This window comes from Geospiza fortis, unplaced genomic scaffold (genome assembly GCF_000277835.1).
Source record: "Geospiza fortis unplaced genomic scaffold, GeoFor_1.0 scaffold111, whole genome shotgun sequence".
NCBI classification, from domain to species: Eukaryota; Metazoa; Chordata; class Aves; order Passeriformes; family Thraupidae; genus Geospiza; species Geospiza fortis.
In genome coordinates this window covers 5,096,944-5,124,708 of record NW_005054321.1, presented here as the reverse complement: position 1 = coordinate 5,124,708, position 27,765 = coordinate 5,096,944, and the positions used below count along the sequence as shown (strand labels likewise).

The window sequence follows — 27,765 nt, the reverse complement described above, 5'->3', positions numbered from 1 at the left end:
AGAGCCCTGGCATCTCTCGGAGGCGGACTGTGCGTGCCCCCCGACCCGACCCGACCCGCAGTGGGGTCAGACCCCTCCGAGGACGAGCTCCTCTCCCTTTCTTCCTTCCTCCACCCCGTACCGGGAGCCTGTACGGGGCTTTGCTCGCCTCAGAGCGGAGGAAAATCCGTCTGACTCGTCAGTCAGAAAGGAGAATCAAGAAGTTCAATCCCGGTGCGCCCAGAGGAGCCGGCGAGTTCCTGCCCGCTGTCACCGCTGGCGTTCCGCAGGACGGACGGACTGACAGACTGACGGCAGGCAGCGAGCCATGAAGTTCTGGCTCCAGAGTTATCTTGCATCCCGTGGCGTTGCGGTGCGGGGGCGAGCATGAAGGAGCAGTACAGTGTATGTGCAGGCAAAGTTGGGGAAGATGTCTGATTTGCTCCTCTGGGGGTGCCTTGGGTTTTGGGGTGCGTTCTCATGCTCAGCTCTCCCCTATACCAGGATGTGCAGCACTGGAAACCAACACCAACTTCAATAAACCATGTAATGGAGGCAGTTCTGGATCTCTGAAAGGGCTCAGAGTATCTGCAGTAGTGATTATTATCTGGTAGGTACTTGCACTTTATTTCTGAGCTGCTTGGTAGGTTAAATAGTTAAATAGAAAGATGGGGAAGTTTACTGTGTAGAAAGTGTCATGTCAAATAGCAAAGGCTGAGATGTCTCGGTCTGCAAGCTGGTATAGGTGCCCCTTACTCTCAAAATAAGACATGTACAGAGGGTATATTGAGCATTTCAAAGTGCATTGTGAATTGTGTAAATAAAAAGTGGATTTCGTTATGAAACTTGGTACATGAAAACAAATATTCCCTCAAACATAGGAATGAGAGGGGAATTTTAAAAGCTGTGTGTTGGTTTTCACCAGCGGTCTGTTTTTTGTTTTTATTCAGAAGGATTTCATGCCAAAAAAAAGAACGCTTGTGAGTACTTACAGAAACCCTGTTTAAAACAACCTGTACGATGTAGACTAGAGGACTGCCCTAAATTAAGACCTCTTGGAGCAAAAATGCATAATTTGGAAACCCTTTTGTTACTTTCTTTAAACATTGCCAGCAAGGCAGTCAGTTCTGCTGGTGGTGTTAAATGAATTCCCCTGAGCGGATTAGAAGTAGATGCCATTTTGTATAACTGAAATTATTTGCTTTTAAATTGAGGCTAGTGGTTCTTGTATCTTGGCTAGACAGAAAAGCCCTCTGCTCTGATATTTGGATAACGTTTACTATGATTGTCCCCAAACTTGGCTTGGGGAGACGCAGTACTTTGAGGTAGAGGTTTCCTTTGTGAGGCTTACTTTTCTACTTTCCTAATGTTTCTTATGGCTCTGTTCTGGATTTTTTAGTCTCTTGCAACACCTTTCTTGATGAGAGTGCTGTAGCCGAATCCAGTGTCCTGATATCTACCCTTAACTGCTGTTGTTTGTAACTGTTGTTTATTACAGGAATAGACAATATTTATCACAAAGTTTGTCACGATACCTACCTTTGGACATTTAGAGCTATGTGTTGAACAGTCCTCCCTTTTGTAGATTCTCCACACTGAAGAATTTCTGTCAAATAATGGACTTTGTAATACTGCTAGGATTCCTTTTGTTCCTCATGTATCCAGAAGGCTGTTTCTTGTGTCTTTTGCTTCACTGGGCCCTCTGTAGCATTTCAGTTAAGCTTATTGCTGTGGCTGAGATTTTCCCCTGGGTTTCCCACGATTTGTTTATATGTAGTCTGAGGGAAAGGTTTAAATTTTGGGTTAACTTTCTCATCTAGTTGTGATTGGTGACCTGTTTGTTTGTATGTAACTCTAGAAGAGTCTTATTTGAAAAACAGTCGTTCATCTTTGAAGTCAGATTCTTTCCTTAAGTCTGAGTTCAGGATTTTTTGCAGCTTTATAAAGCTGGAATTTTTAAAGAACCAAGTACACATTACCTGTGGATTTTTTTGTTTGTGTATAATAAATACAACTGAGGGACAATCACTTGCAGCTAAGCTATGGCTAACCTTTATTTTGGGGTTCACTTTCTCTTTACCATCAAGCTGAGGTCTAGTAAAGATTTCACGGTATCAAATTCAGAATTTTTATGTTTTCTAATTTTTATAAATCCTGAGCTTGCTGTAAATTTTTCAGAATGATCAGTTAAAATCCTGTGTGGTAACAGTTGTGGAGTCATGGCGTGAGGGAGTGTTCTGAATGTTTTTATCTGAGTGCATGGACACGCTGTTCTCTTCTGTATGTAAATGGTCAGTATTCCCTCTCCTTGTGCTTTAGATGCATTGATCCATAAATGTCCAAGATGGTTTGCTTCTAAGTTGTCAGGGACTTGTAAACAAGTGATGCAATTTTCAGTTTAGTCCCATTTTCCCTTTTGTTTGCTTCCTATTTCCTAAGTAGGCAGCAGTAGTGAGTGTAGTGTTCTACTTGTGTAGCTCCCCACTACCTGTCAGTCCTGTCACCTTTGCTGAATATACACCTCTAAGAATACAATTTTCTGTTATTATTTAAGTTTCTAATATTGTCAAATTAGGCATTAAAGGCATGTGACTACTTATGCTTTCAGCATTATTAGTTCTATTAATTCGAATTTACTGCCTTTTATTCTTTTATTCTGATTCATCTTTTACCTTTTTTCTCTAATTTCTCTTTTTTCTCTTTTTTTTTTTTAATTTTCATGGCTAGTTGAGGACTTTCCCAAATAGTCAAACCATTTTGCTGCATAAACAGTTCTTTCTTTTTCTGTGGAGGTGGAAGCCACCAAAATGATACATTTCCTTATCCTGTACCAACCAGATGGCATTTCATAATTCTATGCCTTGCACCACTTTCACTGGTGGTTCATTTCCAGTTCTGTGGTCTTTCTGTCAGGGAACTGGATGGCACTTCAGGGGGTCCACTCAGGTCTTTATCATACCCTTCAGAGTTCAGTGAACTGTAATGTATTTCTTAGAACAGTGCCTGTACTGTCAGTGGATTCTTTCTAACCAGCTTCAGAGATCAGCCCAAACTGAGCAAAAGTTGGCTATTGTCACTTGTTAGAAGGTGTGTACCACTCTTTTATCCTTAAGAGCTTTGAGATCATAGGAAATGTTACAGTTCAGTATAATTCACTGTAAAAGAGTATAATCTAAAGGGGTAGAACATAGCCTACATTTATTGTGCCATTAAGATTATAAGACACATTGTCATGCTAAAGCACAGAAGACAGGAAAATTGCTGACGACTAAAGCATGATTGGAGAACCTTCAGGAAAAATGGTAAAGAACTTTCAATATTGCTGCTGTTTGCACTTCTTAAAAGATCTAAAAGGTAGCAAAGAACTTCATGTTGCAAACATTCTTTAGCATAATCTCTCCTTGTGCCTGACAGGTCTAAAGGAACGTTATGTATTCTACTTCAAAAGAACAGCTTCTGCATCGTGTTTGGAGCCGTTTAAGAAAGTGACTTTGGTATTCTGAGCTCATTGCATGCAACTTGGCCTTCTCTGGTGGCCTTTTGCAGCATGCTGTTCAGCTTCCTTGACTAATGGTCTCACTAGGATTTGGAGGAACTTCTCATGCCTTGAGGGGAGTCACAGTGTTAAAGCATTGCTCAAGGCTTGAAGGCTGGCAGTTGTGTGTAAGGAGTGGGCAGACAGAGCTGTGTAATGAGGAGTGTGCAACGCCAGCCCTGCTGCTTGGCAGAGCCAGCGTCGCTCTGGGAGCACCAAATGCAAGGACAGAAATGAGCCTTTGAACTTTCTAATGGTTCTGGTAAAAGCTCCACATGTTCAGTACTCTGAATCTTCAAAGCATCTTCAAACCATGTTTATTAGATGGAAAATAGCTGTTAGCTCACAATGAATTCTGTGAATGGGTAATCATAGAGATTTTAGGGCTTGAATCGTTGTTTATAGGTTAGGACTGGGATTATTTTAACATTGTCTTAGCTTAGAAAGGTGCTAAGGACTTCATAGATGGAAGTGCATGTTTGTATAGTCCAAGGCAATCTTGGTAGAGGTCTCTGAGCTTGCCTTTCTTAAAGCTATGAAATAAATTGATGTGCACAAAATATGGTACCAACGTGATTACTTTCCTCCCTGTGTTACAGTGGAAGAACTTGGTTTATATGTCAAAATGCTGTTGATTTTAAAACTCTCTTACTGGCTCTGTGCATGGGTGTAAGGCTCTGTCTTGGTAATTAGGTTAGTTGAAGTGTAGGAATGTTGTATGTCTGAAAAAGAGTAAAGGGGAAACAGTGGGGAAGGAGTCAGGAGAGAACAGTTATTAACTACCTGAGTGTGGAAGGCTGGAAGTAAAATGTTAGTTACAGCTGTAGGCTTCCTCAAAGACTCCAGATTTCCAGTCAATCTTTAGAATACCTTCAAAGTAGAAAGATACTGCCTTTTTATACATGGATCAGATGCCCTCAGCAAATCAGTGGAAGCTGAGAGTGCTCTGCAAATCCAAGTTGTATCAGGAGGAGTTGGGCACTTGGCAGCAGTTGCCAAGTGAATTAGATGGAGCAGGAATGAAAGCTCAGGAGTTTCTGTTTCTCAGCAGGATTTTCAGTAAGGTAAAATGCATTTGTAGATGCAGTGGAATTTTTGGAGGGTTCAGCACTGCTCAGTGTTCAGCCTTGTTTGCTATGTTCAATACTTAACAGTTCTCTCTCCTCCACACTTCTCAGGGGGATCTGGTCTGACAAAAGGTTCACCACACTTAGAGTGTCATGTGAGTTTGGGTTTTTTTGTTCATGGATCAGTTTGAGGAATTGATGCCCATACAAGGTCCCTGCTGGCATTTAGGTATCTGCTTAAATATGATGCAAACACACACTGCTTCACTACTTGTAGCTTAGGAGTGTTTTTCAAATTTGCTTTATTAATACATTTTACTTAATTTTTTTGGAGGAATTAGTTGGTGAAAAGACAACTAATTTTTTTTTATTGCATAAAGCAGTAATTTAGCATGGAAGAGACTACTTTTGGTGAGGTTTCTTGTGAGATGCCTACAACTTTGGGTGTTTATCAGTCCAAAACCATTCATTTTAACTCTGATTCTTGACAAGTAGCAAAACTCTCTATTTCCTTGGTTCCTCCATGGGAAATATAAGACCTTGCTAATATCAGCTGTTTGTTTCTTTAGGGGGAGAGGAGGGAAGAGATGGGAGAAAAGAGTGGTATTGAAGAAGAGTAAGTTTACTCTTTCTGCACATAGTAAAGAAATAATCACAAGCACATACCCTTAGAAAGATCTATTAATCATTGTATATAAAGTCCAGAGAGGGAGAAGTTTTACATCACTCTGTACACTGAAATTCAGATTCCTTTGTTTTACATCACTTTGTACACTAAAATTCAGATTCCTTTGTTTTGAAAGCTTTCCAGTATTGATATTTGCATGGATGATGACAGTGTGAGCACCATACCCTGATTTCACACTCACTGACAAAGAGTGGGGAATACTTTGACTGCAGTTTAAGCCAGATGCGTATGGGCACAAGGTAGTTCTAAGTTTAGGACTTGCAGCTATATGCTGCTTTATATGAGTGACTATCCTATTTCCAGATGTAATGCTCAATTACAGATAGTAATTAGTATCTGTGAATTACTGAACAGGATCCCTCTCCTTCAGCAGGCAACGTTTAAGCCCTGTTGCTGCAGGGAGCTGGTGAGAGACAGAGGCTGAGGGTGAGACCTCACTGGAGGGTTAGGACTGAAGATTGCTTTGCACCAGAGCAGCTTCTTCAGCACTACTTTGTGTGCAAAGATTCAGTCATTTCCATCCAAAGCAATGAAATAAAAAGCTCAGTCAGCCATTTCATCTTGAGATACCCCGCCCTCTGAAACAAATATTAAAAAGAAAATGTAGGTTTTGGTCCATGCATATCCCAGTGATTTCCACTGATTAAGCTGATGCTTGTAATTGGAGGCTAGACAGGCTGTGTTTTGCAAAATATAAGTATCTTTTTAAAATTTCTATAGAGAGAGTTACAAGATTTATGTAATCCCTTTGATATTATATTTAACCCAATAACAGCTTGAAAAGGAGTCTGATTAGCTTACCTTTGTCCTAGATTCAGTTTTAATATCTAATGTTTAAATGGAGGGGGGATTGATCTTTATTCTTAATGATTCGTGCAGCCTCAAAGCACAGTGGTTTCTAGTTGTGTGCTGCCTTTCCCACTGGGGGATGCAAACAAAAGAACAATAATTTCAGACTCCTCCTTCAGTTTCCAAGAGAACCTTAGCTGCTCAGGGATAGCTTTGAATTTTAAAAGCATCTTTCTTCCAAATTATGTATTGATTGCACACAAAATAGCAGTGCTCTAATATGCAATTTAAAACAAATGCATGATGGTGCTCATTTGTTTTTAATGCTGCTTTTTCCAGCAGAAAAACAAAAAGAGGGTTCTATTCCCATAAACCAGTCTTGCAAAATCCTTACAAACATTTATTAGTCTAGACACAAAATATTCTCACCCAGCCTCAGCTTGATGATGACAAAAAAAAAAGCAAGCTAATATTGTACTTGGCTGTCAAAAAAGGAAAAGAGGGAAAAAAAGAAAAAGCTTGCCCCCGGCTAGTGAACCAGTAACATTTTTCTGGGGCTGCTTACAACAACAGATGCATCTTATTCCCATGGGGTTTCCAGGCCTGCCTATTTTCTATGCTAAACTTGGACACTCTTATAAACATTCTCTTTGAGTACCACACCCCAGTTGTATCCTGGGCTCTTCTGATTTGGTTGATTTGATGATGATACCAGACATGTTCATCTTACCTCTCCTGACCTGTGTTTGTATTTCCCTGTCTTGCCCAGGTATCATTTAACTAATGCATTAAATCAAAACCAGTCCTAATGTATGGAACCCAGAATAATGGAATAGGTGATTTGATCATAGCTCGAGTCTGAATGTAGGGAACCCTGATATAAACAGTTTCTCCTAATTTTGAGTTGAGTTTATGCTTTCAATTACTTTGTAAATGGCGAGTGATTCTCATTGTTTGATATTGTGGTGGTTTGCAGAGGTTTTTTTTGGAAAGGGATAAATTATATCAGGGATTGTTACTTTATCTCAACATACACTCAGATTATTAATTTTTACTTCTGTCCTTTTCCTAGAAAACAGTGAATTATGCATATCTTGTTTTTCAGTTAATGATTAGTTCCTGTTTTTCTAAATTTATGTCTAAAGTACATTTGATTTGGAAATTAAAATTTAACTTAATAAGCACCTAAATGGCATAATGTCTGTATTATTAAACTACTGTAAATATGTAGCATATCTAAGAGTACATTTATTTAAACATGACTTTTTTTTTAAACCTACTGATTTGAGAGATTATGATACTTTTTTAGTACTCCCTAGAGTAAATTTATTGTTTCTATGATGATGTATCCATGTCTCTTAAGACTTTAGCCCTGGCAGAATTTATCCTTAAGCCTGAATTGGAGATCTTCTACAGAAAAAAAAAAGCTGTCCTGCTTTTTAAAGTTTGAGGCAGGAACTTCTGTCGTTCAGGAAATAATTTCTACCTTCACTCAGTGCAGATGTCTACAAAGTGAATTTCTTTGTATAAGGTTAGTTGTTAACTGCCAATAATTCAGTGTTTTCACTGAGAATTTCCACCTTAGTTAAGTAAAAAAGTAATGACATGAACTAAAACTACCCATTATAATACTGGGGTTTTTTTCTATTCCATTAGTAAAAACGTGGCTGTTTGCAATTTGAACAGAACTTCCAGCAGTAACTGGTTTTAATGATTATATCTGGTTTAATGTGAGTAAATAAGATAGGTGTTTCTCCTGTGAGGGAATGTGTTCAGTGTGTTCTTGAAACATTAATGTAAATTAACAAAATCTTTCTGTTTAAAACTTACAGTCTAAATAATGGGTGTTTTAAACATAATACTGATTCTTCTCTTCCTTCTCCCCCCAGCTGTCGTGCTGTTCTGTGCTGTGTAATGTTTTTTAGGCTTTTCTGTTACCTCTTACATGTGTTATCAACACATACAGTATTCCTTTAAAAATTCTACTGCTCATTCTCATTTAAATCAGTGAGAGTATGATTTTGACCCTAGGATATTTATGCAGCTTTAAACTACCTATATTTTTTAAAACAGAACTAATCTGTTTTTCTTACGGTGTTTAAATCTAATGCAAAAAAGAAAAAAGCAGCTCCACAGCTACTAAAATACAGTGTTTTAGTTAATTCCATATTTTCCACTTAAATCATGTTGTGCTAATTTTCCACCATTATACTTGAGAGACACAAAGTGAAAGAGGACAGTCTGTTTTCGGTGACCCTGTCTCTTACTTCCCTGCCAGGACTGAACATGGGAGGTTTGTGTTTCTCCTGCAGGGGTGGCTCACATGACAGGCAGCTCCAGCAGAGCAGGGCAGAAGGTGCAGCCTCCAGCTTTCCTCAGCCAGTGCCTCCCAAACTGGGGATTGTCCTCTCCAGGGCGCTGGGAGTGACGAGAGGGTTCACGTGTCTGGCACAGAGGAAGTCACAGAGGTCAGGTTCACCGTCAGAGTTTAGGAAATTAGCCTGGGAAACAGTGGAACAGGGAGCCAGCCTGGTGAAAGACTTTTTGCTGTTTTGTTGATTTTTGCTGCAGCATTGAAGGCCTTTGTTCAGGTGAGCTGGGAGCAGCGTGGGACTGCTGGGCGCCAGGTCCAGCAGTGCCTGGGAAATGCTGTAACTGCAAACCTCCTGTTCCTGTGCCTCGGGCTGAGATGCTTGTTCTGATCTGCTGACTCTTCATTACCCCGTGGTAACCTGAGTACACAGTCACCTCTCAGACTTCTGCAGGGACTGTACTTCAGATTCATCTTTCCAATCCACACATTGTACTTGAAAGCCTCTGCAGTCCCCTGTCTTTTACCTTTCTTGTCACTGGGCTGATAGGCAGTAAACAATGTTTATGCAGTCTCTGGATGAATGATAGGGGCATGGCGTGGGGGTGAGGGAATTGGTCTTGTCACACATAGAATAAGACATTATCTCCCTCAGAAATCAGCAGGAGTATCTAAGGAGTACAGTACAGTACTCAGCAGGGGCGTGGAGTCACGTCACTGTTGCAAATAAAATGCTTTGCTTTTCACAAAGGTTAACTTGGTACACAGTGGTATTTTACTAGATAATTGAGACCTGCAGAGTGTTTATGCAGGCAGCTTGGACTATCCTCTTTTTTCTTTGTTATGTGATTGAACACCTCAAAATCCTGAGGAGAAGCCTTAAAGTAGAAGGGACTTTTGAAGATTATCTAGTTAAGCATTCTGCTCAAAGCAAAGTTATCTGTGATGGTAGGTAGGGTTGTTCAGGGTCTTGCCAAGTTTTAAAACTTGCAAGGATGGAAATTCCTTAAAAATCCCAATCAGATTTTTACAAACTCTCCAGACAACTGATTACAGTTCCTCACGGGTGCTGAAGTGCTGTTGCTCCACCATCACTATGCCTCTAAAGGGATCTGCAGCAGTCACAGAGTATGTTGTTGTTGCAAGGAAAGACAAGCCTGAGTGAGCTTGATAGTCTCATCCGGGTCCTGGCAGTAATTTAGTGCTGCACTGAGAACACTTGCACTTACACCAAGTGCTCTGAATACAGAGACAGGAACTTACATGTTGTATTTTGACTTGTGAATGTGCTGTTCCACGACCAGCATTGCTTGGATCAGGTCAGAGGATAGCATCCTGGAGAACTTCTGTAAGATCAGCCATACTTGCAAGCATGGACATAAAATTCTTCTGCATTTTTCCACTATGGAGGAGTCTGCCAGTAGGGAGTGGGTCAATTCTTTGTTGTGTCTGTTCTTACGTGATACAGTTTACAATTGTAAAGCTGTTATATTATACTGGAAACATTCTGGAGCACCTTATAAAGAGCCTTATAAAATACCAGATCTGAAGTAAAAATTTCTGCATCCAAAGTGGAGATGCAAATCACATGCCATTGAACATGAAGGACTTTTCATGCACTCTGCACTCCTTGACCTTCTCACAAAGTAGAAGCAGACCTGCACGGCTGGGGGAGGCTTTAAAGAGGACATGGGGTAGGAAGCAAGCAGGTGAATCCAAGGCACACAGGAAAGGTTCTGAGCAAGCATATTTGAGCAAAAGCTCATAATGGACCACGTGGTAGAGAGGATTCTAAAGAGCAGTTGAAACCATGAAAATGTGCCGTGCAGTCTTCACCTTGATATGGGATTACATAGATCCATGTAGTAGAATTGATCTTTTTTGTTTTTCAATTGACACTCCCAAGTCCTTCTTTTTTCCTCATTCATAAAACACTGGTTCATACAAACACTGTGTTTATACATTTGTTTGAAGTATTTTGGGATCCTTTACAAGTTATTTAAATTATAAGTCAGTGTTCTGGTGTATGCATGTGTGGAGCATGTAGCAGAGTGTATTAGTGTCATCTGGTCAGTTCACTCCAAGTCCCTGTTTTCAGTTTCTTACAATAGATGAAATGAGAAATTTTCACATTGTTTCTGTCTTGAGGCTGCTTTTTCTTCTCTGTTCGTTGAGTTTTGGGGAGCATTAGCTGGTTCAAGAGTAAAATTAGCAGAGTGAAGAGGGAAGCAAGGAGAGGAAGGAAGGCAATCTCCATGTAAGAGCCATATTATCTTTCTTTTTCTGAGCAGCTCTGTGCCTCAGGGATTTGACATAGGAACTTGAAATTTGGCATGGATCTGGCCTTGAGGTCTGAGAAGTGCATTCCACTGTTAAAAAAAAAAGGGCAGAATTATGAGTCATAATGTATCACTACTTTTTTGTATCCAAGGTAGAATTTGCAGGATGTTTTATCACCTGCTCTTGATCATGCTTTTATTCCTGTGGTGCACGTCTGCAGACTGCTTTAAACCAGCTATATTTAATGGATTCTCCTTGTCTGTCTGTCTAGGTTCTTGTATTGTCATGCATCAGGGTCGTCCTTAACCTGCTGCTGCTCCTTGGGCTTCTGCAAATGCCACTGGCCTAGCAGGAGGTACAGAAGCATTGGGAGCTGTAAGCCCTGAGACCCAGTCCTACTTTTTAAGGGTAGAGTGGTACTAATACTCTTATTTGCTGTTGAGAAGTACCATTTTGGGTGGTGACAGCCAAATATTAATGAAAGCAGAAAGCGGCCAATGTGAATCTGGTTTCCAGTGTGACGAGGGCTCGTGCAGTTGGTCGGAATCGGGGGAGAGGAGAGCGAGACAATCTGTGCTAGGCTGTGAAATCACCTCGGAATTGTGGGGGTTCCTGCTCAGCACAGCCATGACTCAGGAATGAGCTGGGCTGTCTGTGAGGAGACATCTACAGGGCTGCAGCTTAGGTCTCTGGAGGAGCTGAGGGTGTCAGGGGACATGAACTCCAGGAAGTCAAAGGAAGGTCTTGTACTTCCAGCACTGGACTAGGGCCTGGGAAAAGGAATGGCTCTAGAACTTTTTCATCTGGAAGAAAAAAAAAAAAGGCAGAATGAAGTTGAAAGGAGCATTTTGTGAAATTGTATGTGTGCCAGATTGTTTCATTTTAAAGAAGGAAATCCCATGATAATAAAACCTTTTGTTTTGGTGTTTTAAAGGGAAACTTTTTTGATAAACAAGTTTTTTAAATTAATAATTTCTTACTGTTCTACTTTTTTTAAAGCCAACATGAAACATTTGGAGGGTTGAATTAAATGTTTATTCAATGCAGAACACATTAAAATTTGTCTTCATGTCAGTAATTTATTTCTTCATCCTTTCTGTTTTGTATGTAACAGCACAGCAATTAAAATAAAATAGAGCTGTAACTATGCAAAGAAAAAAAAAATTCCCTGACTCTGCTGCCATTTTATTGGGTATGATAAACATTTACACAAGTCTGATACTCACTTTCAAAAACAGTTGTGCAGAGATGTCTGACATTAGAAGTCCTGAGTGCTCACAGTTTAAATTGGGCACTTCAGTCAATAAAATCAAGGTCTGCCTGTGTGAGTGTAGCTGCCAAGGTGTCTGTGTCATGCAGAAAATACTTGTCTGTGTCACACAGAAAATACCTGTCTGTGTGACTGAGGAGCAGAGACACACACCATTCATGCTAAAGGTGCCTCTTGGTAAGTGTACCCCTGGTTTTTGAGATGTTTGGTCGTTAGCTTTATATGGCCAGACACAGAACTTGGTTATGGCTTTCTGTCTCAAAAGCAGGGGCACAGGTCCCTGTGCTCTCTGCAGAGGTACCTGGAGAATGTGCTGCAACAGAGAAAGGGAATGTCGGTCATGGAGTGGTCGCTTCTGGCATGGAATTCTGACATTTACTGTGATGGAGCTGTTTGTTACCTATTAAAACCAGCACTGAGAGGAAGTAATTGGGAAAGCCCAGTCACATGTCCTGTGGCAGGCTCCCTTCAGCCTCTGCTGGGCTTTGTGTCAGCTTTCCAGTGCTCCATCCGGGCTCTGGCTTTGGCACAGCTCTGCGTGGGCACTACAGTAGCCTTTGGTACTTGCCTCCCTCATTGCCAGTCTAATGCAGCAAGGACCCTAAGTGGGCCTTATCTTTGTAATATGTGAGGACTTCTGCTGAAATCTGTTTGATAAGTTTCATTCCCATGTTGGATTAGTACCAGACCTTATTTTAAAAGAGGAATTAAATGTAAATATTGCAGGATTAACAGAGATGTGGCTTTCTTTTGGAGTCATAAGCAGTAAGGCTGTCTGAACTTTGCAGATAAGGAACAAGTGAAGAAAATGGCACTGCAACAAAGTCCTTCACCCTTCTCACTGAGAGGCAGCACAGATCAGAGTGTATTAGCCTACACTGAGCTCTGCAGAATAGTTTCTGACATAGATACATCCACTCTGAATAAAGGGTAGTAGAAGGAGGCTAAACAAAGATCAACAACTGCATATTGTCATGGGTTATAAGAAGGCAGCATTTTCTGTGTGAAGTGGCAGGCAATTTGTAATCTAGGTGGATTTAAAAGTCAGAAGCAAGTTCTATTGCTTCATCTTCTCCTGAGCTGCTCTCTACATATCCTTAAAATCACATTACATGGGGCTGGATTTTTTTTTTTGCATGCTTTTCCTGCACACTGGATGGAAGTGTCATACAGCAGGCAGGGAGCAATGCCTTTTCAGAAAGCATACACCCTGAACACACAGTGAACGTTTTATGTAAACTCATTTATTTTTCTTGCTGCATCAGGCACTCCTGTTTGGGGGAGGGAAGGAGGAAGTGAGTAAAAAAATTTTTTAAAGCAGGTTCTTTCATGTCTGTCTTCTGTGATCAGCTCTATGTCTTTTCCTTCTCAAACTGTAATCAAAAGGGCAGAAGGTTTCTGCCTCCATTTAGAAAATATTTATATAAGTCTTCATACAAATCTGCTATCAAGACAACTTTAAATGTTGAATTCCACTCTGGAATGAATCTGTCTTGATATAATTATTAATTAATTTGGATTGCTAACTGTTCATGTTTCTGAAGAACAGTGTCCTGAGAAATTGCCTGCTGAAAGATAAAATATTGGATTCTGGACTTTCAGAAAGTATGCCTGCACTTGCTGGTTTATATTCCTAGAAAAACATCTGTTTTGTGGGCTGATTTGCTGGCAATGTCAATTCCATGAAAATCTGAGTGAAATTACAGAAGGGGATGCAGTGTAAATAATGTTTTTCTTCAGATTCTTGTATTAAAAAATGCTGCTTTTGACATGAACACCTGGATTATTTAATTGCAAACCAAATTACACAATACAATGTCAATATTCACAAGGAGGGATAAAAAGAGAAAATCTTTCACAATATTTTGTCATATATTTGACTTTAAGGTATGTAAGGGACAAGCAGAACCTTTCACTGAAGTGATGACCTTCAGGCATTCATGGAACATGAGGGAGGAGGTCTCAGTGGCCTAGAGACAGGCAAGCACAAGACTGGGCACAAGACTGCCCAGTGTTAACCAAGGGAAATGCTTGAGCATAGGAGAACATATTGAGTCTCAGGTCAGTTAGAGGGATCTTCATTCCCACCTCAATACAGGAAGAACTTACTAAAAAACATTCTGTAAAAACCTCGAAAATTGTAACAAGGTTCCTATAAAGGTGAAGTTTGGCAAGACCACACTGTTACTTCATTTTGTTGGAGTCATGGTGCAGAATGTTGCGGACCTTACTGAAGTCAAGATATGTGGGAAGGTCCCACACATTCCCATAAGCAGAACAGGAGAGGTATTTCAGAGGAAATGAAGAGTCCAGGGATGATGCATAATTGGTTGGATAAACTGCTCAAATGTGAGTTTTCATAATCCCCTGTTGAATTGAGAGAACATGTCAAGCAGGGTGCTACAGGTGGAATAATCACATCAGCTGCAGGGAGGAGGGAATGGAGGTTTCTGTGAAGTCTGTAGGGGAAAGAAGGCTGGAAAGGGTTGCAGGCATCTCACTTTCTTGAGATTTTACTGGATGCTGTTACAGCTCTTCATAACCATGAATTAAACAGGGTTTTGACATCACAACATCTTTAAAAAAAATTACACAATGTAGTCAGAAGAACAGAGAAGCAGCTTTCTTTTTCTGAGACCTGTTTGCATCAAAGAAAAGTGTTGCTATCTTGGTAAACAGAGGAAGGACACAATAATCTGCTTATGCACCATAAGCAAAACTGCAGCACAGCAGAGATGTGATAGAGATTAACTAAAAGCCTGCAGGTGCTGCAATTGCACATAGAACTGTTGGCTTGCAGGCACTGTGAACACTGTTGGGTACACAGGGAGACTGGAGAAGAGCATTTATTGATTTGTTGAACAGGTTTTCCATTTTATTCCTTATCTCCATCCTTTCCTTCAGCATGTTTCAATATTGCATGTCAGATGAACTGTTGCTTTCACTTGCACTCCAGGCCATCCCAGAATGGGACCCTTGGCGGGCGCCTAAGCTCACTCAGACTGCCCTGTGTATAGATCACGTGTGCTGTGCTAGGGATGAGATACTGCAGAGTACCACAATCACTTCTCGAAACACAACTTCAGCCAGCAAAACTAGCTGTTAAGTTGCTTTTTAAAATAGGCATTTCTGGCATTTCTGAAATTTTACTCAAAATCGCAGAAATATTAGGTAATACCACCCAGCTCTTCCCCCAGAGCATTGCTCAACGTTGTCTTCGCAGTTGTCTTCCCTTTTATCAAGAGCCCTCCAGCCCCACAGAGAAGCAGCACAGTTAATAATGCTCTACCTCCTGTCCCTTGAGACACTGAGACAAATGGATCTGTTCAGCTTTGCTTCATGGTTCTCTCTCTGCAAAGAGAAATGAGGTGGCCTGCAATAGGTACTTTGTACATCCATGAAAATAAATATCTTTTGCACTTCTGTGCTCAGTTTTACAGACTGCCACTATTAACTTGTGGAAGAAGGATATCTTTCTACTCCAGTAACATTAAATAATTGTCATCCTGGAATGATGATTACCCAAGATTAATTGAGCATTTTCAGTGTCCTTAATGCCATGTAACCATATCCTTGGCATAAAAAGCATATCATGTGAGGCTCTGCACTTTGGATGTAGTCACAGATGTAGTGCAGAAGGTGGCCGTTAAAAACATTCAAGGAGGATATTTATGAAGCAGTAAGGTGACACAGAGTTTCAAAAAGAGAGCTTACAGAGCAGCACTGGGTGAACTGAGATGAACACTTTTGTCTTTTGCCTAAAGAAAAAATGTGAAGCTAAGGCTTCTGCTTGGGATATCAGTCTTTAATGCTTTTTCTCTCTCTGTTACAGTTGACACAATCAGTCACGTCTCTGTTCATGCATAGAAGCATGAAAACAGATTTTAGTTGATTGCCAAGTGCTAGCAATCAACAGTGGTTTGGGATTGGTCTTCAATTGGAGAATGACATTTGGGAAACTACGAAGAAAGGGTAGTCATCTTTTGTCTGTCAGAGTGCCTTAAAAAGGCATTGTTTTGCCTGTTTTCAGACATGGAAGAAAGGTCTTGCACATGATTGTGCTTGCATGTATAATGCAATAGAAAAATACTGTAAACCCACCTTTTCTGGGACATTTCACAGCCTGTGATGTGAAAGACATGACAGAGACGGTAGTGGAGATGTTGTACTGGGCTCAAGTTAGTAATGGGAAGGACTTGAGCTCACAGAACAGTTGAGAGACGTTGTCATAGCTTAGGCAAAGCAGTCCAAGGGCAAGACTGACCTCAGCACTGTGCCAAATAAAAAGGCTTCTGAAGCAAGGGAAACAATCAGGAGGTTACCTTTTTTATACCACCCTGTTGTTTAGGTCTGTCACTGTATTAACATGAACTGAAACAAATTTCAGTCTGTAATAAGTGGATTGGATTTTGCCTTTCTTATCATAGCTTCAGTTATCTCTTGGAATGGGCCTGCTGGTTTCAGGCACACGAAACCCCAAAGGACTGAATTACCTTAAACTGTAATATGTAGCAAAATAGAAATTATTATTTAAATTAAACTAATTCCACTGTCTCTTCTTTACTACAGGTGGTGGATGTGGACTTTAAAACAGTGTGTCTCAACATCTCATCCTCAACTATTTTTAATCTGATTGCACTACGAAAGAAAAGCTGCTAATGGGAGAAATGTTGAGACTTTACAAGAACTGACTTGAAGTACCGAAAGCCATTATTATTATTATTTTATTATTACTATTATTAATCAAGAAGAGCTTGAAGCTAAGTCTGTATCTGACCAGTCGTTATCATTTTCACAGTAACAGTCATGGCAAGTAAACGAAAATCAACAACACCCTGCATGGTCTTAGCCAATGAGCAGGATCCAGATCTAGAAACAGTGTCAGACTTGGAGGAAGGACCACCTGTGCTCACACCAGCAGATAACCCTACAGCAGAGGGCGTGACAAGTGATGAGGATGCTCATGAGTATGTGGATTCAGACAATAAGAAAAACACAAATAAAGTAGAAGGTGGTTATGAGTGTAAATATTGTACTTTTCAGACTCCAGATCTCAATATGTTTACCTTTCATGTGGATTCAGAACACCCCAACGTAGTGTTAAATTCATCCTACGTTTGTTTAGAATGTAATTTCCTTACCAAAAGATATGATGCCCTCTCAGAGCATAATTTGAAGCACCACCCTGGAGAGGAGAATTTTAAATTGACTATGGTGAAGCGTAATAACCAGACAATCTTTGAACAGACAGTTAATGATCTCACTTTTGATGGGAGTTTTGTTAGAGAAGAAAATGCTGGACAGGCTGACTCTTCTGAGGTCCCCTCATCAGGGATCTCCATTAGCAAAACTCCTATCATGAAAATGATGAAAAGCAAACCCGAGGCTAAACGTATTGCTGTTTTCCACAATGTAGTTGATGACATTCCTGGTGAAGAAAAGGGAACTGAAAATGAGCCAAACTCTGAAGAAGTAGTAGAAAACCCCCCAGTGGCAGTTTCTGAATCCAAACCAAGCCATTCAGTTGTGTGCAGTGCAGCAGATGTGGCCGGAGCAGTAGTGACCCCAGCACCAGTGCTTCAGCCTGGGGTGGCACAGGTTATAACAGCTGTCACAGCTCCACAGAACTCAAACCTGATTCCTAAAGTCCTAATACCTGTGAATAGCATTCCAGCCTATAACACTGCTTTGGATAACAATCCTCTTTTGCTTAACACCTACAACAAATTCCCGTATCCAACCATGTCAGAAATCACGGTTCTTTCCTCTCAAGCGAAGTACACAGAAGAGCAGATTAAAATATGGTTTTCTGCTCAGCGTCTGAAACACGGAGTGAGTTGGACACCAGAGGAGGTGGAGGAAGCAAGGAGGAAACAATTTAATGGCACAGTGCATACTGTGCCCCAGACCATTACCGTTATTCCAGCGCACATTTCAGCCGCTAGCAATGGTTTACCTTCCATTTTACAGACATGCCAAATAGTTGGTCAGCCAGGACTTGTTCTCACTCAAGTTGCAGGTACAAATACATTACCAGTAACAGCCCCAATAGCTTTGACTGTAGCAGGAGTCCCAAACCAAACACAGTTACAGAAGAGTCAGATTCACAGTACTCAGCCTATTGCAGAAACCAAACAAGTTGCTGCCATTCCAGCCCCTCAGCCTATCAAAAATGAATCCCCACTGATGAATCCTGACTCCTTTGGCATCCGAGCAAAAAAAACTAAGGAACAACTGGCAGAATTGAAAGTCAGCTACCTTAAAAACCAGTTTCCTCAAGACTCAGAAATTGTTAGACTTATGAAAATTACAGGCCTCACTAAAGGAGAGATCAAAAAGTGGTTCAGTGATACGCGCTACAATCAGAGAAACTCAAAGAATAATCATGGGATTCATCTTAACAGTGATTCATGTGCCACCATTGTTATTGATTCAAGTGATGAAATGAATGAATCTCCAACAGGAGTCACTCCACAGAGCAAGCCATCTTGGGCTACTTTTCCTGATTTCACCCCACAGAAGTTCAAAGAGAAGACTTCTGAGCAGCTGCAAGTCCTCCAAGCAAGTTTTCTTAATAACCCTGTCCTTACTGAAGAAGAGATGAATAGATTAAGAGCCCAAACAAAACTGACCAGGAGAGAGATTGATGCCTGGTTTGCAGAAAAAAGGAAATCAAATGCCTTGAAGGAAGAGGGAGCTGACGTGAATGAAAGCAATGCTGGCAGCTCAAAAGAGGAGTCTGGAGAAACACCTGTGGGAGATGGAGCAGCAGGAACAAAATCAGGGTGTTCTACTTCAAGCAAAATAGGCAAAAAATCACCAGAGCAGTTGCACCTGCTCAAAAGTTCCTTTGTCCGTACTCAGTGGCCATCTCCACAAGAATACAACAAGCTGGCAGAAGAAACTGGGCTTCCAAGATCAGAAATTGTGAGCTGGTTTGGAGATACTCGCTATGCCTGGAAAAATGGTGGATTGAAATGGTATTACTATTACCAGAGTGCCAGTGCAAACAGCCTGAATGGCCAAGGCTTTGCAAGGAAGAGAGGGAGAGGAAGACCAAAAGGGAGGGGGAGAGGGAGGCCTCGGGGGAGGCCTCGGGGAAGCAAGAGGTTAAATTGCTGGGACAGAGGTGTCTCTGTCATAAAATTTAAAACTGGAACAGCAATCCTGAAGGACTATTATATGAAGCACAAATTCCTTAATGAGCAAGACCTTGATGAACTGGTAGCCAAATCTCACATGGGATATGAGCAGGTCAGAGAATGGTTTGCAGAAAGGCAAAGAAGATTAGAACTTGGAATAGAGCTGTTTGATGAGAATGAGGAGGAAGATGAAATGCTGGATGATCAGGAGGATGAGGAAGAAACAGATGATAGTGATACTTGGGAACCCCCCAGACATGTTAAACGTAAACTTTCAAAAACAGACTGATGTACAATTTGGAATTTGTGGGCCAAAAACCTATGAATTAGGTTTGATGTTATGGTGAAGAGCCAAATGATTTTTCATGGCATTCAGTTTAGCAGGCAGCTGCTCAGCATCTTCCTTCCACCTGCATGGAAGAGTACATGGGCAAGATGCTACCTGTGCAGGCAAGAACTGTTTGCTTTGTTGCTACAAGAGATGAACATCCTCAGGCCTGGCCTGGGACAGCAGGTTACAAACCAGATCAAGTTCAGCTCCTCCTTTTCCATAGTACCGATGGGAAGGTTCATGTTCATCATACACCTGACTGCTTCTCAATATTTAATTGCCTTATGTTGTTTAATTCCAAAAAAAACACAGACACTTTTTTTGTTGTTGTTGTTGCTGTAAGAGAACATTGCCTGCTTGTGAAGGAGGAAAACACAAAAACATTAGATGTCTTTTTGCAAACATCACTTCATCTGAAAGGTTTCAAGGCCTGGGTTTATTTCTTAAGGAAAGTGTTGAAAACAAAAGAGAAGGGGAAAAGTGTGACAAAAGGAACCAATGAACCTAGGGGTGAGAATTGATTGGTTTCAGAACATAAGGTGATATCTGCACCTTTTGCATATCTTCGGAGTGTTTTGAGTTTACAGAACTTGGACTGAAGTGTTCCTTGTTGATAATGATGAGCTAACTGAATGAGTCTGATGCTAGAAGATGCTTTTTGTTACAGTCAGTGTAATCAGTGTATCCCACATCAGTCTAATTTAAAGGCCTGACAGACTTGATGCAGTTAATCATAACACTCACTTCTACCGTGCATTCTTTCTGTTGTTGGAAATGGTAAAAGAAGTACCTATATTTAAAAAAAAAATATAGTAATTTCTTGAAATCTGACACTGAGTTTAAGGTTAACAAAAGACAAAAACTGCCTAAAAGTTGTTCAGAGTTGCCTAGGGGTTTGTAAGAATACACAGATACAGAGATGAAAAACATCTTTTGGTACTAGTAAGAAAGGTTTTCAAGTAAGTTGTGGCAATGACATGGTGTTTAATTCACAAACAAAATGAAGCTATATGGCTTTTAGATGCTTAGTAATTACAAACACATTAGTGTTGAATTGTTTTTCAGTGGTAGCCCAGCTGAGTGATTTGTGTTCAGGTTTAACTGTAAAACATTCTAATTGAACTCACACTGTGCTGATTGCTCACAGGACTGCTGGGTGAACACACCTATTTCTGGAGGTGCTTTGATCCACCTGAACTGAACTCCAGAAGTAGTTTAATCTGATATAAAACATTCCCATCTTAAATAAGTGTATATAAAATAATAATTAAAAAAAGCTATTTGGTCTCGAGACTGTGAAGTTATAGTGCAGTTTGAATTAGCAACTTAAAACAATGGGCCAAATTCACACAGATTTCGTTTAGGCAGATGTTTGGCATTCTAGAGAACAGTTGCTCTGAGGAAGAGTAGTTTGTATTTTTGCTACTGCCATCCTGCAATTTTAGGGACAAGTTACTTTATATTTAGATGTCAAAAGATGGTGATGAATTGGTGCTGCTGTCACCAACATTGTCTGCTTTTACATTGGCACTAATGGATACTAGCAATCTCCTTTTGCACATCTGACAGCATCTTCTCTGTAGGCTTCTGCATCTGATGACTAATGAGGACAGATTAGTGCAGAGAAAAATGGGACCTAATGTCTCCCCATCTCCAAGAACCTATGCTAGAACTTTAGAATTAGTCTTTCTTCTGGACTGTGATAACTCAAAAAAACCAGAAAAGCCCTTTTAGTCATGATTTTGTGAAGTAGAGGAGCCCATGTTGGATCTGGTTTTCATATCTGATTGTTGGTGAAGCCTAGGCTAAAGTAAGAAAGGGAGTAGTGTCTGACAAAAAATATTATTAACCTCCCGGACCTTCCTCTGTGGACTCTTGTAGCTGCCTTTCTGCTCACAGATTGAATAAGCTCCCTGAGCTCCAGGAGGATGTTTCATAGGAAAGCCATTTACTGGGTTACCTCTTCTGACTGTTTTAAGATTACTGGGGAGGAAAAGGCAATAGCTTATGGTATATGTCATGAATGTGATGATGAAACTATTCCCTGGCTTCCAAGGCTCAAGTTGGTGAGACACAAAGTGGCCAGCATTGCCAGAGAGGAATAGCCAAGAATCCTCATTTTAACTTTGGAGTGGGGCAGAAGCAACCCCACGTTGTCAGCATATTTCACAGGAGTGTTTATGATACTGCACGTGAGGTGGTACAAGAGAGATCAAGGTCTGGCCATTCCAGCATGGGCTTGGGAGGGATTCTCATTTTTCTGGTAATAGTGTGGATGATGGTAATAGTGTGCTGTTGTAGATGCCAGCAGATACAAGAAAGACTCACGCTAGCTTCGAGCTCTGTTGGGAATACAGGGTCAAAAATCTGAGCTCTCTGAGTAGGAAAGAACAAAGCTAGAAAGAAAATATGCTATTTTTAAGTTTCCAAAAATATTAAACCAAATCCTTGGGAATATGCCTCTAGCAAGCAAAATCTGGAGTTGCCTTAATCATTGAAGTTGACCCAGAATTAATTTTCTTTAAAAAAAAACCCAAAACAACCAAGCAGCTTGTCCAAATAAATATCTCCATTTTTGTTAGCAGAGACTTATTTAGGTTAGCTAGGAAATCTGTCTTTAAAAATGGGGGAAAATACAAAGATCCAAGTTAATTGTGTGATTGAACTGGGGTATTTTCCACTTTGGCAGTGTTCTGTTAAATAACACTCAGCTACAAAGGTAGGCCTTAGCACATCTGGTCTGAAAAACACAGGAAGAGGAAATACATTGTTTATCAGAATAAATATAGTTGGATTGGAGGTCTTCTTTCATTGGAATGGTCAGAGACAGTGGCTGATGCATACTGGGCCAGATTTTCAGTTGTCATAAATATTAAAGTTCCATGTATTCCACTGGTTATACCAGTACTTACAGCCCAATGAGAAAATTATCTCTTTGCAGAACAAAAAATGTAAATTAAACCACATGCTGTGGATCAGCTAATGAGAGATGCAGAGTCCACACATAGCATGTTGGGCTACGTGCACATTTTAAGCTCTTCAGTTGTGCCAAGGATGAAGAAAATCTGGGTGGGTTCAGCCTGGAGACAGAGGTTGTATGCATTCATTATTGCCCATAGTCTGACAGGTATTTCTGTTTGGAAAGTCCATTAATTGCCAGTGTATTTCATGTTTACAGCATGTGTACATTTGCACTGGCAGAGAGGCAAACTCCTTCCAGAGGCCTCCCGTGTCAGGAATGACAAGGGAAGTGTTGGAAAGTGCTGTGGTCAGCTGTACCTCTGTTTTGTGGTCATGGCTGGTGGGAGCTCAAAGCTGCTGGTAACAGTGGTTTAGCCCAGATTCATCTCAGCCACCCTTAGGCTGCTGTGGGCACTGTGCAGTCACCAAGAGAAACAGAGATGGCCTGGTGGGTGCAAAGGATGTGGCACCTTGTCATTCTACCAATCCCCTGGAAACTCCCTGAACTTAAGCACATCAGCAAGTGTCTTTATTTATTATGGTTCTGAGCACCTCTATGCTCATCAGCAGTACACCCCTGCAAGCCTGGCTCCCTCCTATAGTTTATGCACTCTTCCAAGAAGTTTTGGGAGCTGTTTGGACTGAGTTAGGCTGGCAGTGGGAAAGGAAGGGGAAAGAAAATATATCTGCCCAGGAGTGAGTGTCCATATGACTTTATTGATTTTCCTGCATGGTAAGGACTGTGTCTAGATGAACCTGTGGTATGTTTTCTGTATTTTTGTGGAGCTTCACCTCTTAGGTTTGAGCTCATTATGAGCCAGGCTTCAGTGATTGTCACTGACACTGAGACAGAGAAGCTCTGATCTTGCTTAGATCTTCCCTCTGGGTGGCTGGTTTCTCAGTCTTCGTTGGGAACCGCTATATCAGAATTCAGTTGTGAACATCAGTTCCTTTAGAGCTAAGCTAGTGCATTTATCTTCATCTGCTGTTTCTGCCAGGACTGCCTGCCCTCATGATGCCAGTTGTGCTGTCTCTGCAATTCAGCTAAAGAGAGAATACAGATAATCCTGTGCCAGAATGGAGAGGGACAGAGCTGAAAGACAGAAAGCAGAGTTACATCCAGGGACGACAGCCACCATCACAGACTCGTCCTGCTTCATGTTTCGCTCTCACTTCCAAGTGCACTGAAAGAGCACAGTTCCATCTTAAACAGTGCTCTCTTCCCAGCATCACCTCTCAATGACCCCAAATTAGTGTTGGAAAAAAGAAAGTCAGGCCTATATTCCCCTGGAGGTTTGAATGAACTAACAGTGCTGGCTTGTAAGAAGTGAACAGAAGGGAAAACGCAGAAGCTTGAAGGCTCTGAGTTTTGCTTGCCCTGCAGAATTTACTTTTCTAGAAGATGATAAGCAAAACAAGTTTAACTCCTTCTGACAGGAGTAGATTATTAGTCACTCCTTTTTAGCACATAAAAATCACTTTGTCTGAAAGCAAAGAAAAGGAAAGATACCTAGTACCTGATTATTAGAATTTAGTATATTATCTCTAATACACTAGTAAGTGAGGCCATGCCTTTTTTAACCTTGTCTGGTACCATGTTGAAAACTGCTTTTTAATTGCATTATGAACTGTAATTCATAATTCAGAGTTACTGACTGTAACTTTGATTATTGGGAAACTCAAACAATGTCCACACATGACATGAAATAATTTTCTAATGGATGAATTGCTCACCTTGAACAAAAGCAGATTTAATTTTTCTCTCCAAGAAATGCTTGAGGCAGGCAAATGCACTCCCTTCCCCTCTCCAGAGCAAAGGAAGGATTTCTGGATCCCATACCAAGTGATTCATGGCTGTACACAGTCCCCGTAGGCCAGAAAGCCCAAAGATGCAGACATTCTCCTCCTCCGTTTTCCTCTGAAATGAGAGCACAGCAGTAACTCTGACAGCTGATCTCTGGCTGCTGAGTAACCAGGCTGTGGTTTAAGGTGGGGAGTATTTTCCCTTTTGCACTAAAAGGAGTACTGTGTATTCAGGCTGGATGTCAGTATTTGCTTCTGTAAATATGGTCGTACCGATTTGCGTCCTCCACCTGAGTCCAATATGTGTCTATATTCATATCTCCCAAGGAGAGAAGATAATCTTTAAGCTTCTATAGTGTTAAATATCCCTGCCCTAACCTGAAGGCACAAAAGTAGAGTGCAATTGAATATAGCTATTTTCTTTAATTTATTTTTTGCTTTGAAAACAATTTTGCTTGCATTTAGTAGTAATAGAGAGATAGTATCAATGACCAGAGAACAGTAGAACTTTAAGAATTGTTTATAATACCTGGAATGATGGTGTAAATTAAAGATGGAAAGGGCTAGTAGAGGATTCAGTTCCCTATACTGAACAGTGCAGGGTTAAATCTGTATTCTCCATCCAGTTTGTGATATCCTAGGATAAGTAGATTTACCAAGAAGCATGACACAAACTTATCAGGTCAAGTTACTTGAGGTTTGCTGATGTGTTAAAATTCTGTAGGAAAATATTTTGAAATAAGAATTTCAACAGAAAGTGAAAAATCCCCTTAATGGCTACTAACACACAATAACTCGAATTTCTCCATTTTCCCCCACTTCTAAAAAGGGATATGTTGAAGCACAGGTGGGTTATAGCCAGTATTTTTAAGTTTGATGGTTGGAGTTCTTGGGGATTTTTCTCTTTCTGTGGTGAAGAGCATCTGCACCTTTTGAGTGAACAGTTGTTGCAAAACCAACTCACACAACTTTATAAATGTAGAGGGATAACTGAGCATTCTGTAGCACTTTTCATTAATTAAGGTGGGATTTGTCTGATGCACGTTGATGTCTGCACTGGGCAAGACACTGCAGGTAGTCAGCACAGCAAGGAATGCAAACCTGCTCATCCTGCATGCCTGGAGTGGCTCAGAGGAACTGCACCCCAGCTCCAGTGAGTTACCCTGACTTGCAGGCAGCTGCTGACACTGCAGACATCTGACATTACAGAGAGGGATCTTCTGGCTGGATTGCAGCGCTGATCTTTGTGTTGTGCTTAGCAGTGGTACTGACCTCTGCTTCCAACTTGATGCTTGTTGGGAAATGAGGCTTTTTTTTTTCTTTTATTTATAGCAGGTAGCACTACAGTGGTGGATAAAGTAACTGATCCTTGGTTATAATACTGTGGCATAAAAATGCTTTGGGTTTTCTCAAGTATTTTAGAGATAAGGTTACTGTGTGAACATTGGACTGTGCATAACCTAGAATGTGTTGGGACACATAATATTTGTGTCCTGGTTGATGAAAGTATTTCCTTATGCTTATTCAATACTAGATACCTGTCGTGAAACTGTCCCTAAAGAATCTGCTAGAATGACAGAAGAGTCAAGTCCTCATCTATGCTATGAAATGATCAACCACAAGAGCTCTGCTGTGATTTCAGAATGTTCCCCCATCTTCCAGTTTCAGCTTACAAAAGTATTTCCAACCCTGCATAGTTGGCTATCTGCATGTATGCTTACAGTCTGTACAGAAATGCACTAAAATGAGTTGCCCTACCTGGGAAGGCTTTATATTGTACAGAAAATGTGGCACTAGGTACTGCTCTTCATGTGCACAGGAGAGTTAACAGGTGTCAGTCTCGTTTACAGAAATGATGGCGCTTTGCAATTTTCTATAATATATTGCAATATATTTAAATGTACTGTTTGACATGTGAAATGAAATTAAGTTAATGCATTCTTATGTATTTGAAGTATGAGGAAGATGATTCACTAACGACCAGCAAGGTTTTTAGAAAGGTGTCCAGTATGTAGCTGTCTGTGTGATCTGTCTGGTGTACGTGATATTAAAGGAAGCAACAATACTGTCACTGTTTAGAATGAAGAGTTTCTTTTGAATGATGCAATAGCTTACAATGTCTTTCCTTTGTAGCTGCCCAGTGTGGTGAAGGGGAAGCAATTCTTGAAAAATTTCAAGATAACTGGTTAACTGTGAATGGGCCTAATCTTTCGTGAAACCAAGAAAATTTTTGGACACACACAGGACTTGAATACTCAAAAGGATTGGAACTTAGTGTTGTGCCAAAGTTAAACTACTGCAGTTGGCAGTTCTGCACTGTAAATAGAAGACTGATTAAAAGACAGCTTGTAATAAAAAAAAAATCAAATTTTAATACAGTACGTTTTTATTCTGATACATGATGGAAACATTCTGTTTTAAACCTTTTTTGAAGAGGCTTCAGTGACCACTAGATTTTGTCCTCTTATATTTTGTTTGGCCTAATACTATATGTTTTAGTAAGATGGGCTCTATTGCCTGTGTTCTTTGATATGTGATTAAGCTTATAGCTTTGAGTGACCAAACATTTTACAGAGTAAAAGTTCTTAGAAACAGTATAATGTAACTGATATTTCTGTGTCTTATTTATCAGGCTCTGCACAAACTTGGAAAGTTGTGCTGGACTTGTACAACTCGTATATGGGAACGCAGCATACTTCTCGATATTACAAACCTAAGCCTTTGTGGCTGTATGGATCTTGTCTTTGGATTTATTTTTGTTATTTTTTTGAGGCAAAGAAACGAATGGATGCTGCTGTAAAATATTTGTAATACTGCCATTTTTTCTTTCTGTAGCAATTATTGCTTTTGCTTCAACAGATAAAGAAAATAAATCAGAGATAGAAAAATCCTAAAGACGCTGGTAGAAGAAAGGATCATGTGAGAACTTCTGAAAATAAACTTTGTACCAAAAATTTGAAAACAGAAATAATGGAATAAATGTCTCCTTACTGAGTGTGTGTGGTTTTAAGAGGTGGTGTGGAAACCAGGAATCGTGTCTGTATGAAAATGTCACAAACCAGACCTTCTCAAATATCATTTTCCCTGTTACACAAAACGGAATTTCACCAATTCCTCAGATGCACTGGATTTGGAGAACTGGCCTGGCTGAGCAGCCAGTGTGAGGTCAGCTTCAATGTGAGTCAGTTCAGCTGCTGCTGCTGAGCTGTTCTGCCGTGTCAGCCGCCCAGGGACGTTCACGTGATTTCTCTCATTAGGGCAGATGCTTTTTATTGTGGCATTTTAAATATTCAGGGTGGGAAGAGCAGGGGTGAGTAGGAACCACCTCCTTACTGAAGTCCCTGTCAGTTGGACAGGCTGCTGTAACACGTGCCTTTTCCTGAGATGAGCAAAGAGCTGCTGTTGAGCTCTGTCCTTCTCCCGGGAGCCCAAGGTGCCGTCAGCCACAGGCGCTCCCTGCCGGAGGCAGTGCCACTGTCTCGCTTTGCTGTGATCCATCACACCTCTGTTCCAGCTGTTGAGCTGCAACTGGAGGAACTCGAGCCTGAGATTTTCCTGCAGGACCTGGCATTGTGCTTACACATGTATCCCCAGCAAAGAAAAGGGTGT

General features: G+C 40.7%; 1 protein-coding gene across 2 annotated transcripts; it reads left to right on the top strand.

Moving 5' to 3' along the window:
• Nucleotides 1-99: 99 nt before the first annotated feature.
• ZHX1 (zinc fingers and homeoboxes 1) lies at nucleotides 100-27,151 on the top strand. 2 transcript variants are annotated; one of them, XR_004081685.1, is made up of 4 exons: nucleotides 100-384; nucleotides 484-589; nucleotides 16,489-19,902; nucleotides 26,290-27,151. XR_004081685.1 is itself a non-coding variant. In XM_031056751.1 (4 exons), exons 3-4 carry the CDS (start codon nucleotides 16,726-16,728, stop codon nucleotides 26,303-26,305), a joined length of 2,190 nt encoding a protein of 729 aa, XP_030912611.1. In that variant the 5' UTR covers nucleotides 106-384; nucleotides 484-589; nucleotides 16,489-16,725; the 3' UTR covers nucleotides 26,306-27,151. The 2 variants fall into 2 exon arrangements, 1 of the variants encoding a protein (XP_030912611.1); XM_031056751.1 differs by having other exon boundaries at nucleotides 106-384; nucleotides 16,489-18,899.
• The last annotated feature ends 614 nt before the right edge of the window (nucleotides 27,152-27,765 follow it).